The 25486-nt window shown below is 41.3% G+C and overlaps 1 protein-coding gene across 1 annotated transcript; it reads left to right on the forward strand.

Moving 5' to 3' along the window:
- Window positions 1-24122: 24122 nt before the first annotated feature.
- Window positions 24123-25376, forward strand: slc35g2b (solute carrier family 35 member G2b; the record flags this gene model as incomplete). The annotated part of the gene is made up of 1 exon (XM_083995945.1): window positions 24123-25376. The coding sequence occupies one exon, from the start codon at window positions 24123-24125 to the stop codon at window positions 25374-25376; it is 1254 nt and encodes a 417-aa protein (XP_083852071.1).
- Between the last annotated feature and the right edge of the window lie 110 nt (window positions 25377-25486).

The raw sequence follows: 25486 nt of genomic DNA on the forward strand, positions 1-25486 counted from the left end.
GTCTAACCCTCTAACCTTATTTCTCACATAACACTGACATACAACAAAAACAAAATTCACCAGACTTCAGAGAAAAGTCAAATTAATCATTAAAAAACATCTGGATCTGCCCCAAAATAAATGCCTTCATTTAGATCCGCATAATCGGAGAAGTAATTTTTTTTGCATAATCCTGTTGACTCGCAAATAAATAAACAAACAAACCAACAGTTAAACACACAACCTCCTCAGTGGAGCTAATAACTGTTTCCTGTTGATCTTGGCACCAGTCGTTCACAGGGAGGTTAGTTCTTGCTTTGAGACAGCAGGTGTCAGCAAACACCTCGTGGAGCTCAACGGTTCTTCGCCACTGCATTTCAGATCCAGTCTCTTGTATCACATTTTCAGTAATACGTGGAGACATGTTTCTGCACAATGTTTTTACAAAAATCACATCTGCCATATGGTATTATCTGGTATAATTATGGTATTTAATCTGACAGAACTGGAGTATCTTACATTATTACAGAAAACTTAACAACACTGATAACTCATTTGTATCATTTATATAATTCAATGCTGCATATTAATATCTGGAACGGACACCATATGTCCACAGTTGGCTATATATATATAAATATACATATCATACCTGGTAGGTTCGACCAACACACATGGCTGAAAAAAGCTGTCTTCAAAATGAAAGCAGGAGCAAACAGAGGGATGCCAAACATTAAATTACATACACGCTGGTTTGAAATTATAGTTCTCTATCTTATTATGTAGAGACCTATATTTGCATTTTTGTTTCACTTTGATCCAACCTCTGATGATCTTTGTTTTCTGATACATTTCCTGTGCGCAGCATCAGCCACTAATAATTCCACACATACAATACATCCTCAATAGCTCTCAGTTTATAATTCTACATCAGAGTAATCAGATTCACCCAAAAAATGAAAAGAAAACAAAAAAACATGAAAGCTAGAGTAGCAGAGGGGGAATATGCCTCAATTATTTACCAGGGCACTCCTCAGCTGAAGAGGGGGGGGATGGGCATTAAGCGAAAGAAAAGACTGTGTGGGGGAAGAAACATGAGAGGGAGATGGATTTGTCTTTATCCACCAGAGAGTCAGTGGTGTTCTTAAGGATGCTTTCCTCTGAAACACCTGTGTGTGTGAGTGTGTGGTGATAAATGAGGATTTTATTTCTGAGATGAATATGTAGCAACAGCCCAGGAGCTCTGGCTCTGCCCACACACTGAAGTTTATCAATATATATGGGGAAATTTGAGGAAAAATAAAAACGCATGCTTGTTAAATCTACAGCGTTGGAGGGATGGTTTTCTGTTCATGACCTCAGGGTGAACATGTTATGTTGCCCGCATGCAAGGTTTTCCAGCATGAAGGCAGTGTTATTTGAAGAAGCAGTTAGAGGCAAAAGCCAGCAGCTGGGTTAACCAGGAGGAGCCACGGGGTGAAGTGTAAAAGGGAGTCACCGCTGGAGGAACATGCCTTGCCTTCGTTTTCTCCTGTTTCTGAGAATGTTTCAAAAGGACACTGTGACGCAGCTGAACCCACTTGTCAGCTTAGTTTTATCTCAACCCCTGAGAGGCTCGGCTCACAGGCACTAGCATAGTGCCCGTTGCCTCAGCCTGTCGTTGCGGCATGACCAATTGTGAAATAGAATAACTACAGAGAAAGAGAGAGGGAAAGGGAGAGAGAAAGAAAGAGAGAGGATGAGGGGAAAGGATGAAATAGGTATTGAGATAAAGCTGCTGAGGACAGCATTGAAAAATGAGCAAGTAATTGCTTCAACCACTGTGGTCACACATCTCCACATTGAACTACATCTTGGATGTGCAGGGTCGACTTTGTGTCACTGGGAAATAGATAGACTGGCTTATATGTGTGACAATTTACTGATATTTATATGGTACATAAGAATAAGAGTGACATAAAACACTTTAAATAACCACTTTTCTGTTCATGTGTGTGGGCACAAAGCCACAGCCCACTCCCATAGTTCTATTTTCTGTTCTTGACACCTTCCCACCCTAATCGCAGTTATGTTGGCACCAGTTGTCCTATCTTTGGAGGTGCCGGGAGCTGTATTTGCATACAAGCGTCATGCAGCGTGCACACCACAGCCTGGGAATAATCTTAGTAAGTGCCCCTCTGTGATAGACCACCAACGTACGGGCCTCCTCTTGCTTAATTCATGCCAGAGGACTGTCACCGCGAGGGCCCTGAATTCAGCAGGAAGTTGTTTTCACCCTGCAGTAATTACCAGCTGGATATGTGTTTGCCCCGTTGTATGGGAGAGAGTAATTTGCTCCCAGTAAACATTAGCCTACGATATATTATTGATTTGATCTTTAATTACAGTTCGCAACACTTGCCGTAACCCTTTGGAATAAGAATCAGTGAAATATTGTGCAGCTTTAATTTAAATTTCCTGCACTTATTAGAAAACCAATTAAAAAAACTACTGTGGGTAGAAAGTTGGAAAAAATACACAGCCACAATCCCTCAGTTACATAATAGTGTCAGTGTTTTTGAAAACCACTTCAAAAACAGTTCACATGAGGATTATTGATCTCTCACTCCTATGGACGACATCTGAGCTCATCCAAAGCTACATACTGTAGTTTGGCAAAGATCACAGTCACGGTCAAAGGAAACCAACATCGACCGTCTGTATGAAAAGGGAAGTGAACTGTGGCCAAAATGGTCGAAACAAGGAACTTTGTGGACAAAATCCTCCACCACCACTTCTTCTCTATGAGGCTTGAGTCAGTATTCACAAAAACGGAAAGGTCACTTGTAATTTATTGATTTTCTTTTGCATATTGATTTGAATTCTGCTCTCTATAGTCTACAAAGGACAGGCTTGCAGACATGATGATGATGTTGATGATGATGATGATAGGCACCCAGTTGAGCAAGGATAAGAGACAAGAGCCAAACTAGCATTTCTATGCTGCTGCAAAAGAACAGTGGTGCCATCAGCTAATTGTAGTAACAGCTATAGCTTTAGGTACAATAGCGTGCTCATTGCCTTGGTTTGGCATGTTAGCATGCTAACGATTTCTAATCGCACAACTCAAAAGTCATTAGTGAACATGAACAAATGTGTGAATTTTGGCTGAGATAAGAAGCAAAAGTTGAGACATCAAGACACTTACTGTTGGAATCATGAACATCCATGCAAACTTTAATGCCAGTTCATTCAATAGATGTTGTGATAGTAAGGAGAGGCCACGGGATCACCAAGGCCATTAGGTTTCATCCTCTGTGCAACATGAATGTTTGTACAAAATTTAAATGCAATCCATCTCATAGTGTTTAGTTTGGAAAACTGAGGACTGACCAAGTTGCCAATGTGGCCAAAAACATCCAGAGTGATCAATTTCAACATCTTATAACTCTTAGTTGCTCAATATTCAGGGATGTTTTTCACCACTCACTCTCTGTTACTCTCCAATCTGGCAGCAAAACAACTAAAAATAAAACGCTGATCCCTTGCGACAGCAAAGTGAGAGATAACGCAAATAGGATGCAGCAGCCAATAAGGAGGTTAAACGTGGTTGCCTTGCTTTATTTCCGAAGCTAATTGCCATTCAGCAGGGGTGAGGGGCTGGCCACACAGGACGGCACACATTGTTCTACTGTCAAGATGACCCTGCTGATGTCAAGTCTGCACCCATCTGCTACTGTGGCTCCCACTGAAAGAGGTGGCTTCGCTTTCATCCACGGCATACAAGTTGTTCCAATCAAACTGCTTATAGCATCCGAGACGTACCATCCCCTCCACTACTATTGTAGATTTTCAATACAGGAGAATGTACTTGACGTTTGCCCATTGTTGCATCGACAGATTCCTTACAAAAAACGTCCTCAGTTTTCTCACATGTTTTGATCGGGTTGGCCTTTTTTGTTTTGGTGAGGAGCAGCAGCTAAGACGGAGGGATAAAGGTTCGGCTCAAGCCTCTCACTGTGAATGTGAGTAGATGGAGAAACACGACTCAGCACGTTCCCTGCTGTTTTCCTGTGTCTCTGACATATTTGCTGTGACAACCCCACCACTACCAAGGCTTGGTTTGGACCCGACAGGGAGCTGTCTCTTGGAGTTAACCTCATTTACCAGTTAACCACCGCCCCCAGAGCGCAGCGCATGCCTGCCTGGCTTTGGGCCTCCTCAGTCAACATATATAAAAAGATGCACACGACATAGCATGCCACTCACTGAAGGAGCAGTAAAGCATGAAACAGTGAATTTTGCATCATAGGCCTGAATGGGAGAAACACTGGGGCAATGTTTCTGTCATCTCGAAAATGTCAGGGCCGTGAGGTAAGATTGTGAAACAGCAGCAGGACACGGTGTTCGACGTGCAGGTGGTCTGCAGTTACCAAATATTTCTGCTGCAGTGCTTCATACATCTCATTATGTATTCTCATTTGCATGAATCCTAGTTTTGATGTCCCATGTCACATCTACCCCGCCTCCTTCCCAACAAATCTTGAAATATACATATTGGCTACATGATCTTCAGAATGCATGCTGACCTAGAAAGAAAACTCAATAGCTATTTTTCCTCCTGTTGATGAGTAAAATCCTCCTCAGCGAGTGATTTATCATCCACTTGCACAACAGCAGCTCCTGCACTTCTTTCCAAATGTAGCTCCTTCAATCAGCTTTAGCTCTGCTCTGTGTGTGTGTTCATGAACAAACGACAGCCTGAATTTGACAACATGGCATGTGCGTCACCCAGCTCCTGCCCATGTCATGCCAGAGAGGGGAGAGAGAGGCAGCAATGTACCTGCTAGCTCGTGGAGGTGTGTCTCTGCAGGATGGCAACGCCACTATGGTGGAGGGGGAATGAACTGTGTCAGCTTTTCAGAGGAAAATGGAGGCACCGTTTCATGGCGCCGGGGGGGAGAGGTGGGGGATTAGAGGGAATGGTGGCGCAGACAGATATAAAATGTAGAAGAATTATCCAGCAGAGCAGCCAGAGGTGTGCAGGCGGGTGGGGATGGGATGGGGAAAACTGTTTGTTTTTTTCGCCTCTTACTGCGTGAATCCTTCATGTTTGTACTGTAGATGTCAAACAAACACATTTGACTAATTCACCAATAGGCAATACAACATCCCTAAGAAGTTATTGTATTACATGGGAAATACTCTTACTCTGGTTGATGCATATGTTCAGTGTAATCAGACATGGCTGCAAACATACTGGAAAATGTGGCAATACTCAGAATATATCAGACACCTCATTGCAGACTCAGTGATGCCTATGTAAATATCTGAGGGCTGGCGCGAATAAGCTTTTGCCACTGTGCCTCAGTGCTGTGGCTCTGTGTACACATTATTTTGAAAAAAGAAAAAAAAAGACTGAAGCTCTCTCACACATGGAAAATGTAATAATATTCAAACAGAGCGGGGACAGGGCTGAAAATGGAGAGGGGGACACATGAGAGAGCGGAGCAAAACAATGGCCAAAATAAGAGTAACCCAGTGGAAAATGATGTGTTGTGTGTGTGTGTGTGTGTGTGTGTGTGTGTGTGTGTGTCTGTGTGTGTGTGTGTGTGTGTGTGTGTGTGTGTGTGTGTGTGTGTGTGTGTGTGTGTGTGTGTGTGTGTGTGTGTGTGCTGCATGTGCACAAAAGTGAAAATGTGCTGTTATCAGGTTAGTGCAGAGCCACATTCTCCAACAACAGCTGAGATGGACAAATGCTCAGTCTCCCCTTGAGAACCCCCCTCCTTTTCTTTTGGGTAATAACTTTGTGAGGTGGGAGTAGGGGGGGTGTTGGTGGGGTGTGTGTGTGTCTGTGTGTGTTCTTTTCTCCTGCTGTGTGAAAGCCTTACGTTCCTCTTCCTCCTGCTTTTAAATGGTCTGGCTTTTGTCAAGAGCTCTCCAATTCAGGCTTCATCCCAGTTACTAATGCGCCCCTTAAATGTGGCATAAAATCAGGGGCCATTTGTTATGCAAGCCATTAAACTGCTATTAGAGTTTACGTGAACAGCTATCAGTTGATGGCATTAATCATCTATCATAATTACAGTGATTGTATGAATGGGCAGACTTGGCCTCGGCATTCGGCAGATAGTGTAATGTCAGGCTGGCTTTGTCCATGGAGACAAACGGATGTCTGTGTCTTTTACTGCAGAGCCAACACACGTGAAATGAAGACTTTATTTACCTAGCGAGAGGCAAACAGAGAACGACAGGTGGGTCTGGTCGGCTGCCTCCACCTTTGACTGCAATTACAGTGATAAATGGAGATCAAAACACTCAGGTGACTCAGAGGAGGCTGGCTGATCACTTATCTGATGGTGAGTCATCAGCGGCTTCTACTGTCAACACTGGTCCATCAGACGCAAGGAGCATTGCGTACACGAGCGCATCTGGATTTGTGTAGGCCATTGTGTGTGTGTGTGTGTTGATTCTTGCTTGTGTGTGTGCATCTGCGTCCATGTGTGGGAGGCTTTCAAAGCGCTGATGGCAAGTTTCCACTGTGGTCATCCAGTGTCCTCTGACAATGTGACCATGGTCTGTGGTTCGGCTTTCCAGCTCTGCCTGCAGACACAGTGTGTCACACAATCATGTAGATGAAGACACAGAGCTCGGAGAGGAGCGCTTCACTACTTTAGATTTTAATTTCTCTCCTCAAGTACATTGTGTTCCCTGCATGCACTTCACCTCTGTGGACAAAGCTCCATCGCATATGGACGCCTTTGCAATTGTAACAAGGATGGAGAGAGGTTAATTAATGCCTTTGCATTAACTCAATCACTCTCATCTAAATTAGTCTTTCTGCCTGCTGTACTTCCAGGTCAGGAAACTTGGACAAACCAATCTTGATTATGTAAAGCTTTAAAAAATTAGATAAAGATATGAATGTTTTATGTTTGATTCTAATATTTTTTTTAAAGGAGCAACTTTTCCTGTGTTAAAACACTTTAATAATCTCCTTTTGTCTTAAAAACATGTTCTTGTCTGTTATTGTCTTAAATAATTACTCAAACATTTTGTCTTCAGTAGACCAACCTGCGTAGTTTAATTGATGATATTTTCTCTGTCCCTATGGCAACTGGAAATTGCCATGGAGGAGATAATAATAGGGTGCATCAAGAAGCCTGAAAATTACTGAATTGCCTCTTTTATTTGAACTTCCCATTTTCCTGCACCTCCACCACTTATTTTCTATTCTAAGGCCTGGATTGATTTATCAATTGATTTTTGAGGGCCCGGTGATAAGATGCTATAGCTGCACGCTGCACGGTATTCTTAAATAGCAACACTGGCAGAGGGCAGCACTGAACCTTTAGGTGTTCTTGGTGTGCAGGGACCTAGAGTTGAACCTTTTTCCCAGTAACGCCATTATGTTGCTCATCATGTAGGCGTGACTGCAGCAGTGTGCCCTGAAGTTAGCCAGCTGGCAGCTGCTGATTATTCTCTTCCTTTCCTCTGTCATTTCTCCAGCCCAACGTGACATTTCAAGCAGCACGCAATTCCCAGTCAGAGATGTGGAATAAAAAATCAGCACTTACATCATAGTTAATATCACCTTCAGTAGCGGTTACAGTGCTGTGATATGTTCATACCTCTGTCAGACAACATCTGCTATATTTAAATTCAGGCAGTGCAGTGCGTTCGCACAAGCCTGACAAGGAGAGTGGATTAACACAAATTAGCTTTCCTCTGAGTTCCGCAATGGGAGCTGGCGAAATAACAGATCATTTCCCTCCTCCCTCAAAAACAACACCTCTGTCTCACTTTCGATCTGTGAATTCAGAAATCACATTTAAAACGACACAGGCTCTTGAATGCTGCATGTTTTCACAGTCGTCCCTCCAAAATCACAGAAAATGTGAAAAGTAGAGGACTAAACATTGCTTTATCAAAAAAAAAATACACTCTACTACATTTCTAATCCCATGCTTCACTGCATTTGGCATTGCTCTGTGGTAACCTCTCCTCTCCTTCTCTGTTGACCCATTGATAACCTCTAAGAACCGACCGTGCTCCGGTCAGAAACAATCAATTGATCAAAAAGGCTAAGTGAGAGCCATTGGCATCTCTGTAATGGCTTGTGGCAGATTGCAGTGGCTCTGCTTCTGCAGGTTCCTCAGTGGAGATGCATTAGTACAAGTGTATAAGTGAGCAGCCACATTAGAGCGTGTGGAGGCAACAATATCTGCCTTCAACACAACTGCACAAGCTTATTCATTAACTTATTAAGTTGTTTAATACATAGAATGTGAATTAAACAAATAGGTTTGCTGCTTAGTGAGTTCTCTTTCCAGCCCTCATGCTAAGCTAAGCTAACTGGCTGTTGATTTTTTTTTAGAGAAAGCAATTTAGAGAAAGTATTATAGTTTTAATAGATCATTTCTATTTCAAATTTACAACTGATCTATTGAGTCAGTTTGGATATTTCATCCTTATAGGCAACAACAAAGCAGACATTACATTTTAATATCTAGAGGTTATAAAATAGGTATGTCATGTTAATTGGCACCGTGATTGGATTTGTCATCTCTGATAATGTTGCTCTCAGTCTGCTGTCACAGGCTTTTATCTCCATTTGCTATTCAATGTGGGCAAAGGAGCCTTTTATCTTTTCTGTTGATTTGATTATAAAACGACTATAATGTCGGCCCACCACCACCACCACCACCACACACATGCAAACATGGACAGTGACAGCAGACACACACTGCAAATATCCAGGCACAAACAGCGAAGAAATGTCTGAAACATGAAAGGTAAACATGCAGTTTGATAGCTAAACCAAATAACAGATAACAATCCAATGTTTTCTTGTTATTTTTAATCATTTATTCTCTTTTAATATTTCATTTCATGTGTCATCTCCTACTCCTCATCCTCTTCTTTTTTTATCTGATGCATCAAACAATATGCGGATATTTCCTGGTTTTTGAATGCTGTGCAACACAATGCATTTTACACAGACTCTGACATTTTCAGAGCAGTTTTCAGATACAGGAAGAAATAGCAACATTTTTCCAGATATAATATCCACAGCAAAAGTAATAAAAGCAATCAAGAGAAACTATGTCCCATTTCCAGAGTTGTAAAGGTGAGTGTATATGAGTAAATGTTACTCGGATCCATCAGTGTTTGATCGATAGGAGAAGATCCTGCTGAGAATTTAAACACACAATTATTGGTCCACGGAGAAACACAGTGTTATAAGCTGCTTAGTTCTTAGCCTGTGATCCAGTACATTAAACCCAGAGCATGAGTCAGCGATATTCAAAATCTTGCTTCTTTGTTCATTTTCACTTATTCTACCTATGTGGCTTTTCTCCTTAATCCCCGTTCATATGAGGCAAAGATGAAAGAAAATGTCTTGAAATTTGGAAGAAAAAAAAATCTTGGCAGAGTGGAGGTGGCACTCTGGGGTTTACAGAACATTTATTCTGTAAAGAAATATTTCAGATGATGTTTTCACTTCATGGCCAAAAGTGCGTACAGCACACCTTATCTACAATGTGCTGTTGCATGTTTTGAGAAGGATTTCTACAACTTTTGGAATCCTGGTTCTGGAGACAATTTTTTCTCTCTCTGTTGCTCCTAAATGCTTCATTATCTTCATTAGTTCGCCTCTAACTTTGTGTTTCTACCATATGCTGCCAGTAGTGTGCATGTGTGCAGTGGGCTTTACCAAAGCTTTTTTTTTCTCTAAAAAACAACTGCTGCAGCTGCTGGAAGTAAGGCTGATGAGGATGTGGATGTGAATGAGCCAAAACGGTGAATTTATGGGCTGTGGAACCAAATGACGATGAACTGAAAGATGCTAAAATGCTCCACAGAGCTGAGAGCAGCTGCACAGTCAGAGGAATTCTCTGTTGGTTCATCACAAGTGACTCAAACGAGCCATGTCCACATACTTTTGGCCATATATTGCATGATATACAATATATAGGTGTACATTTTTTTTACAATAATGTTGTTTTGTAGGTTATATAAACGCCATTCTTAAATTTGCTTTGGAAAAAATAGAGCTGCACTAAAGATTCACTGCAAACTAAACAGCTTCTCTTGCAGAAAGTAAGTCTGCGCTGAGTCGCTGACTTAGTAAATACTTTGAGTAAGTTCAAATCAATTCTTCTGAGGGGAGATAATGCCACATCAAACGCTCCATAAAAATGACAGGACACTGAGAGAGTTACTGTGGTTATCGATCCACGACTCTCACCTCTTTTTTTTATCGTTCGGATAATGTTGCATGTTCTCCTCTCTCAGCCTCGGGCTCTGTGGTTCTGTAACACGGTGCTGCTTACCTGACCCATCCATGTACGTCACATCTCAACATGACTCATGCCTCATTTTGTCGTGACTAGCGAAGAGTTCTCCCTCTCCTCTCTCTGACTCCTCCTTTTGCTCCCTCTCCCTTTTCCTTTCCTCGCTGTCCCTGTCTCTCTCTCACAAGCGCATTACTGCACACATCGACACACACATACACCCATTTATTTCTCATTATGTCTTTGATATTAGTCAAACAGAAAGCCAAGGGGCGCAACAGAAGATTTTATAAATTAGATGAACTGAAATGAAAATTGGATGGCTAATATCTTCAGAGGGACAAGGTGGCTTCTGCATGAAAGCAAAATACAGCAGTGTGACCTGATAACACATCCAGTGTGTCCACGCTGTTCAGTATGTGGCTTGACTCATTTTTTTGTATTCTGTGGAGTCCCACAAATAGCACTCCACGCTGCAGTCTGCCAGGCCGTCCTGTTGACAGCTGCCTGGTCGCATAAATAGGATCCCCCAGGCCAAATCCAGAGAGAGGGAAAGAAGAGTCTGAATACGAGATAGAAAAACAGGATGATAGCAGTTGGTGGGGCGTAGATCTGTCTCTATTGAACATGTTCTCAGGTCGCTTCGTGATACCAAAAGGAGGTCTGCCTGAAATGAGGGCAGGCAGTACTTGAAAAGCCTCTTTAGTAAAGCCCAACATTTCTTTGTGTTGCGAGTCAGCATGAGGAGAAATGTCTCTGCCAAGGAAGAATCCTCTCTAATGAGGCCATTTTGGATAAAAAAGTGTCAGATAAATCTACAAATCCTCTCTCAAACAGTAGTCGCTGTGGTGCTGAATCCAACAGTGACTTGGAAAACAATGCTTCTTGTTGAGTATTCCTTCTGTTAGTGTCGAGGTCCCTTAACAACTTCTTCCTGTGCATCCATGCATATTTTATTTTATTTTTTAAAGAAAGAAAAATCACTTTCCCAGTGATAGTGGTGTTAGACAGATAGTGCTCTGGCACTACCTGTGATCTGTGGCAGATTTTATGCGACTGAGTAGAAGAAACTCACATGTTCAGATCCAGAGACGGCCCTGTGCTGAGAAACCTCTTAAAATAAGTGGCATGTCAGTAACTTTAAAAGTTTTAACTTCAAAAGTCTTGATCCAAAGGTAAATGACGAGGCAATTTAACCTTAAAGAAAGGTCAGAAAAGGTCGGAGCAGTACAGAGGACGTAAGTCATGAACACCTGCTCACAGTTAATATTGTGCTGCAGGGAATATGTCTCATCCCTGGTTTATTTAATAAGGACAGGAATCACTGGCTGCACCAACAAATCAATTGAAACACTGGGGATGATGACTTGCACAATTTTATGCTACATGTAAATCTATCTAGATACTCATGTCAATAACAGTCATTTCTTACTCCATATCTGTTAGGCTACCTCAGTGCTTCTCTTTGTTCTTTACTTTACCAGGATATTTTTGTGCCATTGAGGAGGAACTGTAGTGATAATAGAGGATCATTTGTGAACAGAGTGTCTCATTCCTTAGACAGCAGTTTACGGCTTGCAGCTTTATAAGGTTGCAGCTATTAAGGCAAAGAGGTGTTTTGTGCTAATGTTAATGCTAGCAAGTGCTAATTACCACTAAGCAGGTATTGGGTCATAGAACGCAATATTTTTTCTGTCAGGAAACATCTGCACCAAAAGTGAAAACTTTGACTTGCTGTTGCTGCTACAGGAAATGTCAGGGAATCATTTTAAATAGCCTACATCTTCAGGGTACCATGGATATAGTTCCATTGTAATCCATCCAATGGTTAAGATATTTCAGTCTTCTGTGCTGCGGAGTGGTTGACAGACTGGGCAATTGAGCAACCAATCAACTGTATACTCCTATCATTATATCTTCTGCTGTCAAATAGACAACAATATTTCACTTCCTGCAATAATATATCTTCCTGCCTGTTCCTTCCATAATTTTAGAGGGCTTCTCGATATAATACGGGGAATTATTGGTTATCTGGACCAGACATTTTAGCATGCTGGTGTAAAGCCATTAGTTTCAGCAGGGATTAAGTAATCAAATACAGACCCCATAGCTCAGTAGCAATGAGTAATGGCTTCATAAATTCTCAATAGAGTCATAAAACAAGGAAACCTGCTCCCCACCTGGAGCCTGGGCTATTGTACATATGAAAACCCTAATCCTAAAGGTCTTGTGGGTCTATAATAGCATTAAAGTTGTATTTTACATCTTTTTTTTTATTGTTACTATCCATTGTTTGTTGGCAATAGGAGTTTGTGGAGGGGTATTGGTTGTTAGATATCAGAAATGTTCAAACAAATGTTAGAATTCTGGCTATAATTAACCTATTGATTTGAACATAAACGATACATTGAAGCAGAGAACCACCTAATTTAGCCTAATTGTACAGTTTCTACCACAAGAGTCAGTTTAATGACAGGTTAATGGCAGCCAGTCTAAAGGTGTTATTTTGGATGTGCACCTGACCTGATCATATCAGCCCTTTTCTAAGCAGGTAATTGGCCAGTGTCAATTTTCTCCCTCTGCCATTGTAGCTACTGCCTTGCCGCACATGGTCAGCAAACTGCCTCCCCCCTCTGTAATCTGTGCATCTTCACTCCATGTGATATCACCCATCTACTCATGGCCCATCTGTTCACACAAAGGAGGTCTATGAGGTTGTTTTGTGTGCCAATGCTGACCGGCTCCATCTGGTAACAAGGCAGTAAAGATAATGGCCACTGGGAGAGGTATATCCAGTCAATAAGGGCTGTAACTGGCTCTGCAGCTTGATGAGGTTTTCTTCTGGCTCTGCTGGCAGAGGTTTGGGAAAAGTGACACATTTCATTGGGCTCGTGGTGGCTCTTGGGTGACAGTTAGTAAGCCTGTGGGAGAAAAAAATGCTTTTACTGGAGGACTCCGGTGTCAATTTATTGAGACTCGTGTATTGCACAGACACTGGCGAACTTTTCCCAGTGACACCTCTATGTCTAACTGCAGTTTTGCATTCACTTGACAAATTCCCAGGACAGGTAGGAAGGAATCAATTACGTGAGATGTTGAGATTCTCAAAAACTCACCTATTTTTAGTCCCATTAAAATACAGCGCGACTGGCAGATGTGCTCTTCTACATGCTAAAACTTTCTTGTGTCATATATGCAACCTCTGCTATTCTCTTTCTCTTTATTAGTCTTGAAGCTCAGTATGATTTATATCCTCCCTCTCATGACATTATACGCCGATTGAAATGCATCAGTGCACAGCGGTGTAATAATTTGACTTAGTGGTGACATTTGTGGCTTCATGTTATTACACTGTGTTAAGATATCAACATCCCAGACATAGCAGATGTTTTATGCTCCTTCTATGCCTGATTGAAACGTTGCTGTTTATCCTGGCTTTATTATCCCAAATCCTTCACCTCATCTTCTCTCGCGCATTATCTGGATCTTGTCAACCTTTTCAGCACAAATGCAAAATTGTCTTAGCAACGGGTTTTATGTCATGGAAACTGTGTTTTGCGGAGATAAATGTAATGGGGTGACCTGGCTGCATGAATCAATAATCTGTGGTATCTAACAACAATAAGTGTTTGATGGAAATGTTCCCTTCAGCCAAAAATCAAACAAACTGTCCCGACTCATGCACTAATACGCTGAGAAAACATGATGACGGGCATTTCAAGGAGCGCATAATGGAAAATACAAGCAGTCTTACTGAATTTAAAAGCTGAATCTGTGTGTAGTCAGGGTAATAAGGAAATTACATGCCACAGCCTTCTCACTGCTGCTTCCAGAAAGACAAATAGCCTGTGAAAAAGGAGCTAATAGTGAGAGTTTGTCTCATTCTGATTTACACATTTAAATGATCACTCTGGTACTAATCTGTTAGTTGTACTATCATCTCAAACCCATCGGCTCTGACTTTAAATCTTTAAACATATTCCACGAGTGCATTTTCAGTCTTTAAAGGTTCTGTCATTTCTCAAATATCTGGACACTGTAACTGTATTTTTTAAAAATATATTACTCAAATGGGTTAAACATCCCATTTATTGGGAAGCATTTTCAGATGAGAGCTGATACCAATATTGTGCAGCTGGATTGGTGCATGTGGGAAATAACCTCCGGTGTCCATCATCATGGTAATGACAGAACGTCACTCAGTGTGAGGAGGTAGCCCAGGTATGCAATTTAAACTGGGCTAGTGATTTGACTCTATGTGGATGACTATATCAGTCTGTGGGTTGGTCAGTCATTCAGACTTTTTCCCCCCCCTCATAACACTGCAAGGTTCATATTTACAGTTATAATTTCGGGCCCTATGTGGGTTAGCCCATGTGCATATTGCCCTTTGGGCCCCATTTGCGTTTTCTGTGGGCTTGGCCAGAGAATGCACACACAGGACCTACTGTATATGGGTTGACCCAGGATCATCCATTAAATGAAGCAATTGGTAGTGGAAAAAAAAAATTCATCGAACATCAACAAGTTTTACTCTCAAACTGGGCCTATCCTCATAAAACAATGTGTATTCAAACCCTGGCCTTCATCATTCTCATTTTATGGACTAGCAATACCCGTGAGAGTGGATGGAATGGATGCTCTGTTTCACTTGTGGGGGCTCTAGTGAATCTATAATCTCCCTAATAAATCACCATGTTCCCTGACCTTCCTCACTCCCACCCATCTGTCTTCAGACAACACTGTTAGAATGATCTATTCTCTATCAAATAATGGATCAACATGATCCTCTGATAATCTGACCACAGATGACATCCTAATTATTGTCTCGTTTCACATGCTGTCATGGCACCAATGAGTCAGTTTTGGAAGAGGAGTCATCACAAAGTCATAACATCCCCCATCTTTCCTCTTCTCTCTCTGCTATTCAAGTGGGAGCCACATCAGGTACTGAGTGTGATAAATGCATCCGGTACCTGGGCAGCTTGTTTCGTAGCAGACCACGAATGACTTTGAAGGACACATTTATTCAAAGCTGCTGCAGTCAATCTGATCTCCATTTGCTGTTGTTTGAGATTGATTTCATTTAGGCACTTACAGTGAAGGTGCACGCCTCAGTGGAATTTGTAAGAGGCGGATGATGTGTAAAACAGAATATCCTATCGATCCATTTTGCTCTTTAATGGCTTTTTACAAGGGCTGTAGTATTGTGATACTGTCTCATCTCTGTGTGTTGTATCAGTGAGTTTTAAACAAATTCACACTGCTTTGCCTCAGTCTCTTGCACCTTTAGCAGCCAGGCAGAAATAGTTTGGTTCAAACTATTAATCACAGTATTTGTGACTACAGAGCTTGCTGCTGCCGGGTAGGTGAAATGTTCTCATCAAATGTGTTTGCATTTCATTCACAACATCTCACAGTATTTTTTTATTCCCAAGTGAAGACACCAAAGTTATAAGATGAATATGAAGGCCTAAAACGTTCTAATGAAACAATGTTTAGAATGAGAAAGCGAAGAGTGGCTGAATGGATTGGGATTGCTAACATTGTCTTCATTACTGATTAATCAGCCATTGAATTTCAGGAGCCACTGATTTTTTACTTTCCTGCTTAAAAATAAGCACAAGAAATTCCCATTCTTAGGATTGGACCTCAAAATGAATCTGTAGTTGTTATACTGGCATCTGATTAACATATTGGATTCAGATACCATTTCTTGAGCTGACTGCTGCTGACCTCGTGATCAATACCACTATTGATGTAGATGCATTTAGTTTTAACTGCAGGTGCGAGGTACACCATACTGATTTACAGCATCACACTGCAGCCTCTGCTGCTGCACTTACTCTCAGAAAACACTTTGATCAGTGTTGTTATTGTTGTGTGTTTCTACAGCAACTACGGCATGTAGTGCTCTCTCACACAGTGAGTGTGATTAATTCAGTCACAGTTTGGTTCGTTTTGCACCTCATGATTTCACTGGAGTCTCGTTTCGAGCTCTCCATAGCAGCGTGATGAATGCATCTTGACTTTGGGACATACTTTTGCATGTGCGGCTGCACTGAGATGACAATAAACACAGCACAGCTACCTACTGAGTTCTCATACTGTCTACAGTCCTTAAATCTCACTATGTAGCTTTACACTATGCCAGACGACAGACAGGACATTTGATCAAACAGTGGCCATGGCTGCATAATGATCCATTAACATATTCGCATAATTGCAACTCCGATGAATTGAGCAGAACATTTACTTTTGAATTGGGATCATAGGACACATCATATTTTTTAATGGGCAGATGGATGCAAAGAAAAGGACATTGTGATGAGAGGAAGCGTCTAGTCTAAAGAGGCACATGCATTATGGATCAGCGTATCAGGCCTTACGGGCCAGTCGGTGGCACAAATCAGTCGGGGTTGAGGCACAGGCTAATCAAAACCAGGAATGGCCATGTCTTAATCACAGATTGCAGGAAGGTTAAACCACCTGGGGCAAAAACTGGATGTTTCTGTTCCAGATGGTCTTTCTGATGATATTTTAAGATGGAGAAGAGGAGGAGATTTTATTTGTAGTGCGGTGTATGTAAGGACATACTGTATTTTCTCTCAGATATGGTTTTTGTGATGGATCTGATTTCATTCCAGTCTAATAGCCTATTTCTCCAGTATCGCAAGGGAGATTGTATCCCGTTGAACAAGCATGACCCAGAGTTACTCAATCATATGCTTGACTTGGTTTCACTGTCTATCCATGGTGAAACCTGAAGATGTCTCATCCACTTGTATCTACTCATATGAAGCTTTTTCAAACAACAGACGACACGGCTCACTGTCATTTCAGACTTGTCTACCTTTCTTCAAAGCATCAGTGAGCCACACATCCAAGCAGACCCCTTTCAACACGAATCTCAAAAAAGAAAGTGTTGAAGGTGTTGAAAGGAATGCGCTAGGCTACACCTGCTCAGATTCATTTCCACTCAGTGATGGGAAAGCATTTATCCAATGTCCACATTTCAAAGCATGTTCTCTTTGTCTAGTTACTACTCTCTGGTGCATTGGATTAGATCCCATACATAACATCTTGTTAAAACACTGTATAATTTAAAGCCATTTGCAGGTGCACAATTAATCCTGAACATGCCAGTGAAATAATCCCTAAAGCTTCCCACAGGATGAAAGTTGTGTAGTAAGGATGACAGGTGGAGAGTTTATTAACAGCAATTTAGTTTGTTCGAAGCATTCCCAGAGGCTGCTGTGAAGGGCCATTCTCATTCTCACTAATATAAAATAGTTTCTGAAGAAGCATCGGGGTGACTGTGGGCAATTTATTAAGATTGGCTAGGCTACGTGTTCCCTGGTATCATATAAACAGGTGGAAAATGTAAAATTTATAAGTATTTAAATATGTATACTAAAATAATCTTTCAGTAGGTAGCCTATACTATCCTACTATAATGTTACTTGTTGGGGTTATACTATCTTGCAGCCAGATGATTTCTAGTAGCTTGCGGCTAACCTAGCTAATGTTGTTAAGATAACCACATTAGAAGACTAGGGGACATTATGCTACCAGTCATTTCAGTGTAGGTATGCACTAGGGCCTAGGCAACATGGAAATATACAATACATATTTGGGAAATTATATACAGGAAACTGCCTGCAAAAGAATTGCAAAATGTCACAAATAATGTTTAAAACTTTGACACTAGCAGCTATTACTGTAAATGACAAGTTTCGTCAGGTCAGTCACAGAAACTAAATAAGGCCAATTTTAAAGTAACGCATCTGCTGCTCACACTCATACAAGCTAATCAAACTCATAATAAGCTTACTGGGAGTAATAATAGTTTGCATCAAAATCCTCCCAAATGGTGCCGCAATTCAAAATTCTTTCAGAAGGATATTCATAAGCTTTACTAACTACTGAGTTATGGAGTGAACTTGCTGAAAGAAAGAAAGAAAGAAAGAAAGAAAGAAAGAAAGAAAGAAAGAAAGAAAGAAAGAAAGAAAGAAAGAAAGAAAGAAAATGTACATCTGCTGGAAAGAAAATTAGCAGCTGCTGCTGCAGCTTCAGGATCCAATTATACTCGGCCTCGGCTGCTCTGATGAACTGATAATATCACAGTGAGGGCAAAATAATGTGTTGAAACTTCTCATTCGCTACAGTGGCTGTAAGTTTTATTGGTAGTGTGGAAAGGATGCTGTCTCCTAATAATAAGATTGCCACAGTCTGCTAGCTAATTTCTTGGGTAGGTGTAAAATAGATAATTACTCATATAGCCTATGTGAACATGATGATTGCATTTAATTTAAATAGCCTATCTTTTTATCATTCAATTGACTTTGGTGGTGTCTGATTGATTAAAGAGTCATTGATTTGTCAGAGATTACAGCTTCAAAGGTACAGTATTTACCTAACTATTGTTATTTAAAGCCTTATGACAATATTCATCAGATTTTTCTATTCAGTGTTACTGGAGATAAATGTCCTTAGCCATGCTAGCAGTAGTCAGGCTCTCCACCACTTTGATCCAGATCCAACTATTGAATGGTTTATAACTGAATACCTGTGCTATGTAATGTAACATTTTGAACATCAACCTGTTAGTCTTGTCATATTAGCATGCCGATTTAGATTTGCCTCACATAGCTGTTCTAAAAATGGGGTTAGGGTTTCTAAAAGTCTAAAAACTGAAAGGAAACAAAGTTATGATCCACATGACATTGTCTGATCTATGATTACACACCTTGCAAGCTAGATACATCTGTACTCCTTTTGAAATGAGAGAAGGGATCAATTGTTTTGTATCCTCGTTTGCTTTTTAGGTCAAAACAAGAGAGAATTTCTAAACAAGAAAGGAAGCCCCCCCTTCAGGAAAGTAGGAATCCTCTGATAGTCATACATAATTAAAGAGTTTTGATATAGAGCAAACTTCTGAGTTGGCCTATTTATGATTCATGGAAGTATGAGGCACTGTTTGATTTTGGATTCAGCAAATACACAGAAAACAAAGTGCTACTATAGCTTGCCAGTTGGGATGATGGTAGTGTCAGGGCAATGGCTGCAGGTAATATCATGCTGCACACAGTTTAGCCTGGTCTTTGGCAGCTGGCTAAACACTGACTGTGTGTCCTCTCAGATAAAATTCAAATCTAACGGCCTTCAGCTTTCCATGAATAATCCTTGATTTATTCAGTGTCCATCCAGAGGAATTTACCTCTGTGAAGCAGAGAACAAGCTACAAAATATGAATTCAATTATGCATGCACACTGGTCTTGCTCAGAGCAGAATGCCAGACATGCTTGATCATATTCACTGTGGTAGTCTGAGACCTTGAGGTGAAAGAAACAAGAATCTCCATCTATTCTCTTCCCACTCACAAATTGCCCATTGGACTATCTTTATTTGCTCTATGTCGGTGACAAGCCTGCTCTAACCTTCTTCACCAGTCCTTAAAATTGCTGTGTAAGCCTGTCAGTCAGTCGACCAATAGAAGGGATGGAAGTTTGTTGTTTTCATCACTCCAGCCAATAAAAGGCAGATATAACTGCTTAATCAGTGACAGGTGGCCCAAGCCCCAGACAGAAGATAAATGAGCCGCATGTTCATTGTGACAGCTTTTTAGAGTGGCCATATTGGTAGAGGTAAGAAAACCAAAACTGATCAATACCTCAAGGCTTTCATTTTCCCCCCCAAATACGCTAATCAACAAACCAACGGGGGTAGCACAGAATTTCATTTTCAGGAGAAAAGAAGAAAGAAGAAAGGAGCGAGGGATATATGATGCAATGGTTGCAGAGCCAGGTAGGCAATTACAGCTTGTGTGCTTTTGAGTAACTATAGCTGCAACGGCCTTTAGCCTGTGGAATATCTAAAAAAGGGCTTACAGACACATAAATGAAAACACATGAAATGTCAACTAAGCAAAAGTGCAGAGTATGTACTTCGTCGTGAAATGCCCTTTCTTATCTGCTGGCTTTGAAACAGAATTAATGAGATAAGGCAGTCGAGCTCAACTTTTATTTCCAAGGTGAAATAATTGTATTGGTGTTCCTTTTGTCAACCTCCAAATATTTGTGAGTTTAATTCGTCACAGCAAATGTAGCTACAAAGTTTACACATGATTTCCCCCCACTGATTAACAGTGCAAATTGAGTGTTGTTATAGTGCATGCTTACACAAATTCTTAAAAACATCAGCTACAAATTTTTATTGTCCTAATATCAACCTGTTGTGCAAAGACATTGCATTAAAACTTGGCGCATTACAGTAACAAATTTATTAGAATTTGACCTTCTATAGTCACGTTCAGTATTGATGTCTGTTTTGAATCATCCACACATTAACCTGCATTTGCTTACAATGTGTTGTAAGATTAGACATGGGATATAAGCTACAGCCTATTGTACATATCTACTTTTTATAGTTGACTATACAACTGATAGCATCTGCCAGTGGCGCTTCTGGGTTTGGATTATGAGAGCATAACGTGTTGTCATCTCCCTTGAGATAGTGAATAGAGCAGATTCACTCCCCTGTTAAGTGAGATTATGAAAAACCCTCTTTTCCCCTCTTCATCACTCAGAGTTTTTCCATCAAGAAAATCATAAATGAACCTCCATGAATTACTTATGTCACAATTATATGTAAAATGAGAAGATGCTGCACTATTGCTACCGAATGTGCATTGTGGTTCAGTGAGCTGTGAGGCAGTTTGGAGTATAGTGGGGTTTTTTTATGTTTAGTTTTTCTCTCTCAGCTTATTCCTGTGGCACAGACAGTGTACGCTTAAACAGTTACAGCTTCATACACACCCCAGTAGTCAATTCTGAAAAGCCACATGTGGAAAATGTAATTGTGCTTTTGTTAGCTAAATAATGCAAAAATAAAACAAAAATTACAAGCAGATGAAATTAAAGAATATGGAAGCTCACCAATAGTAACGTAGACTGTACAAAGGTTAAAAGTATCTGCCTTAGCCTGTAGGTGAAATGTCTCATCATTTGGACAAAGCCAGGCTAGCCCTTTAATCTTTCACCCAGCCTTTATGCTAAGCTAAAGCTAATTGTCTCCCGGCTGTATTCAGATTTAATGAGCAGACATGAGCAGGGGTATCAATTGTACCACCAAATTCCCAGCGGGAAAACGAATAAGAATATTTCCCAAAATGTTACAACACTTAAGATACATTCTTCAATATCCCAGTCGCAGTATACGAGAATGGAAATATGAATTAAATATGAATAAATGTGATAATAATGATAACTGTGAAACACACCATATGACAAACCCAGGAGGTTTAATTATATTCCAATAATTATTCACCCATCCTTCATTATAGGCAAATGCACTTAACTATGCACTTTACCAGCATGTTATATGACTATTCTTCCTAACCCTAAGATGATAAAATAATAACACACTGCTATTATTTTGCACACCAAATAGGTCAATTATATGCCTTATACTATATTCCCTGCTGTCAGATTTATGTTGACTCCTAAGAGCTGAGTGTAAATGTTGACACAGAGTTAATTGCCACAGCATCACAAATCACTATCCTGTGTACCAATTAAAAAAACAGTCATGTTCCAGAGGCAGTGGCAGCTTGTGGCAGTGCGATCTATATTACAACTGCGGTTCCTGTTGCATTGCCTGAGGGGTAAACTGACTGAACAATCTAATTTTAGTGCTTTCAACTCCCCCCCCATCTTGAAGTGGCTATAAATTTATGTCTACATCTCACCAACCTGCACTCAGCACATGCCACCCACCTTTTCGCTGCTGTGTGAGGTTGTTTTACATCAGTACTTTTATGTTTGACCTCATTTATGCAAAAGAGATCATTTTATGAAAGCGATTTAAAGAAAGTACTGTTCTCAGGAAAAACTCTCATGAGAGTCTTCTTGGTGCAAATGAGAGGATTCGAGAGAGGATTATGGGATTTCCCAATCACTTTGAGCTGTGACACAAAATTAAAGAAATAGTCATCTTCAAGTTCAACATGTATCTATTAATATGTAATAATCAGACTTATAGCAGGGAGTAAACCCCGCCCTTTAGGCGTTACTTTTCTTACATGTGAAGTGCATGTTGAACATGATTGCAATCTGTTATGTCCTTCATTTCATCATAATTAATGCAGATGGCAGATTCAAATCTTCCATTTAACGTGGATGGATAATCTTATTAACACAATGATGATGATGGTGATGATGACTGCCAGACCGACGCACATCCCTTTCCACTTCTGAGAGATGACGAATTTGAGCGCGGACTATAGGTGGGAAACAGTCTCGGAGAAGAGGAGCGGGAGGAGAAACCACTGGCGGTGACAGCGACAGTTGCTTCTCTCCCCCCCAAACCCCCAACACCACCACAACTGCCCCCTCCCGTTTCAGCTTCTTCTTCTTCATCATCATCATCATCGTCACCATCAGCAGCAGCAGCCGCTTCAGCTTCATCAGCTACAGAGGCAGAGGAGGCAGGAGCAGCGTCCATCGACTGCCTGGAGAACAAATAAGCAGCACGCATCTTGAAGAGGCAAGAGGCGAGAGGCGCTCCATGCGAGGGGGAAGATGGGGAAATGGCAGTTGCAGTTGACCAAATGTAAGGATCAAGAAATCAAACGAGATCTCCACTTATGACACAAACCCGGGTTTATGCATCAATAGGAACTTTTTAAAGAACAAACGGTAAGACATTTTACGCTATACAGCACTCAATTAACAGGCTACTATAATAGGCGTAAAGGTTGTGAAAATGTGCCAGGTTTTCTAAAAAGGTTTTCAATGCACAATACACGATTAGCCTAAACGAAAATCTGTTCATTTTGTATTTCCTATTTTTAGGAAATTCCCAGTAAATACTGATTTTGTTTCTGTTTTTAAAATGTTAATTAAGACATTGTTAAATGGGCTTTCCTTTCTCGAGTACATGCAACGTTTTCTTGACGCCTTTCTTTTTATACCATCATTATTTGCCGTCGGTTATTGTGAAGGCTCAAGTGAATATTATTGTGCATTATATGTCAAAAACGAGGAACAACATGAAAAAGGAGAGAAGGCGAATAAGAGTATCTATCTGCCCCCTTGTGGTTTTGATTCATGTCCCTGTATGTCCCATGGGATTGGGGGGAAAAGATGAATGATCGTAGGAACAATTTTGAAAAAACCTTTCGCAGGCTGAACAGTGATGTTCATTTTTAACTCTTTAGTTTTCATTGTTGTTTTTTTTACACATAATTTCCTCAGTTTTAAGGACAATCTGTAATCTCATAATTGCTTGCTTTGTAGAGGATGATAAATTAGAAATATAGCTATCTATTTTGAAGGAACCAATCAAAGTACTCAACACCATTTAACCCTTTCACGCAGACCTTTTTTCTACTGCTAATTTATGGTGTGCCTCTCCATTCATCTCTTAAGTGGCCCACATTCATGTATCATCCCCTCTGTGGTTTCCTGTTATGTAATTTCATCCCCATCAGACTGCATCAGCCTCAGAATGTTTGCTGCTTGGATTATATGAGCTTGCATGGGATATATATATATATATATATATATATAAATATATATATATATATTTATATAGAAGAAAGTCAACAGGAGTGAAGCTAGGAGGAGCAACAAGGGGTGAGATAGGGGTGATAAGATTGTCTGTGTGTGAATGTGACAGCACGTGTGCATTTTATATGTGTGTGTGAATGTAGAGGATGGACACTGGGCATACAGGTGATCAGCTATGCAGAAAAATAAAATAAATTTTTAGAAAAATGTGAGTATTCAAATGTTTTAATGCTACTATGCTGAAATGATTTTCACTTCATTTTTTAGACTACTCCCTCTGACGCCTGAAGAAACATGGATGGAGCTTCATCCTCCCTCCAGTACGGATCAAAAAAGCGGGTTAAGATTCACCCAGACACAGTGACGGTGAAATATGCCACTCACTTTCCCCAGCCTGGCGATGAAGGCTACGACGACGCGCCGTCTTTCGAGGACTTTGGAGCCTTTGCGGAAGCTAATGTGGGGAAGAGACTGGTATCGGACAGTAAAAGCGGCAGGACTTTCTTTGGAACCATGGAGACGCAGCCTAAGCAGCAGCCAAGCGTGCAAAGAGACAAGGGGGTTGGAGGCCAGCTGGCCAGCTTTGGCGAGGCGAATGTGTTGGCCTCCAGGGTGACCTGGATGGCCCTGTTTGGGGCCGCGGTGGCTCACGGTTGTGTGGCACTGATTACCCGTTTAGCAGCCGACCGCTCCAAGGTGCCCTCCCTCGAGCTGCTATTCATTCGCTCTGTGATCCAAGTGCTGTCCATCCTGGTTGTCTTCTACTACCACGAGGCCCCCTTTGGCCCTAAGGGCTACCGTCTGCGTCTCTTCTTCTACGGCGTCTGCAACGTAATTTCCATCACCTGCGCCTACACCTCTTTTGCCATAGTACCACCCAGTAATGGCACCATCATGTGGCGTGCCTCTACCACAGTCTTCAGTGCAGTGCTGGCCTTCCTGCTCCTGGATGAGAGGCTGGGCTACACGGATGTGGTCACAGTGGTGGGAAGCGTGTTTGGTCTGTGCCTGGTCATGGTGCCAAACGTGGCAGATGAGGAGAAGTCCAGGCTGACCTTTTGGAAGGAGGCCTTTGGCTACACAATGACAGTGATGGCCGGTTTGACAGCTGCCCTCTCCATGATCGTCTACAGAGCCATCAAGGAGCGTGTCAGCATGTGGACGGCGCTCTTTACCTTCGGCTGGACAGGCACAGTGTGGGGTGCCTCCACCATGTTTGTCATGCAGGAGCCCATCATTCCTCTAGATGCCGAGACCTGGGGCTATTTAATCGGGATCTGTATCTGCTCCACCGTGGCGTTCCTCGGAGTATACTATGCTCTAAACAAGTTTCATCCAGCCTTAGTTAGTACCGTGCAGCACCTAGAGATCGTGGTCGCCATGTTCCTGCAGCTCATTGTTCTGAGGATGATCCCGTCCGTCTACGACGTCATCGGAGGCCTGGTCATCATGATCAGCGTGTTCACCCTGACAGGAGTCAAGCTGTACAGGGTGAGCAGGGCCATTCGACAGGATTATCAAGAAATCCTAGACTCACCCATCAAATGAGTTTAGAAATGTCGGTCTATTTGTTTACAATGTTGCTTGGTTGTGCAATTTAAAGAATGTCTGATGATTTTGTATTGTTGTGTTGTTGGAAGAGTGCCAGTTGTGTAACT

This window comes from Trachurus trachurus (genome assembly GCF_905171665.1).
Source record: "Trachurus trachurus genome assembly, chromosome: 20".
Classification (NCBI taxonomy): domain Eukaryota; kingdom Metazoa; phylum Chordata; class Actinopteri; order Carangiformes; family Carangidae; genus Trachurus; species Trachurus trachurus.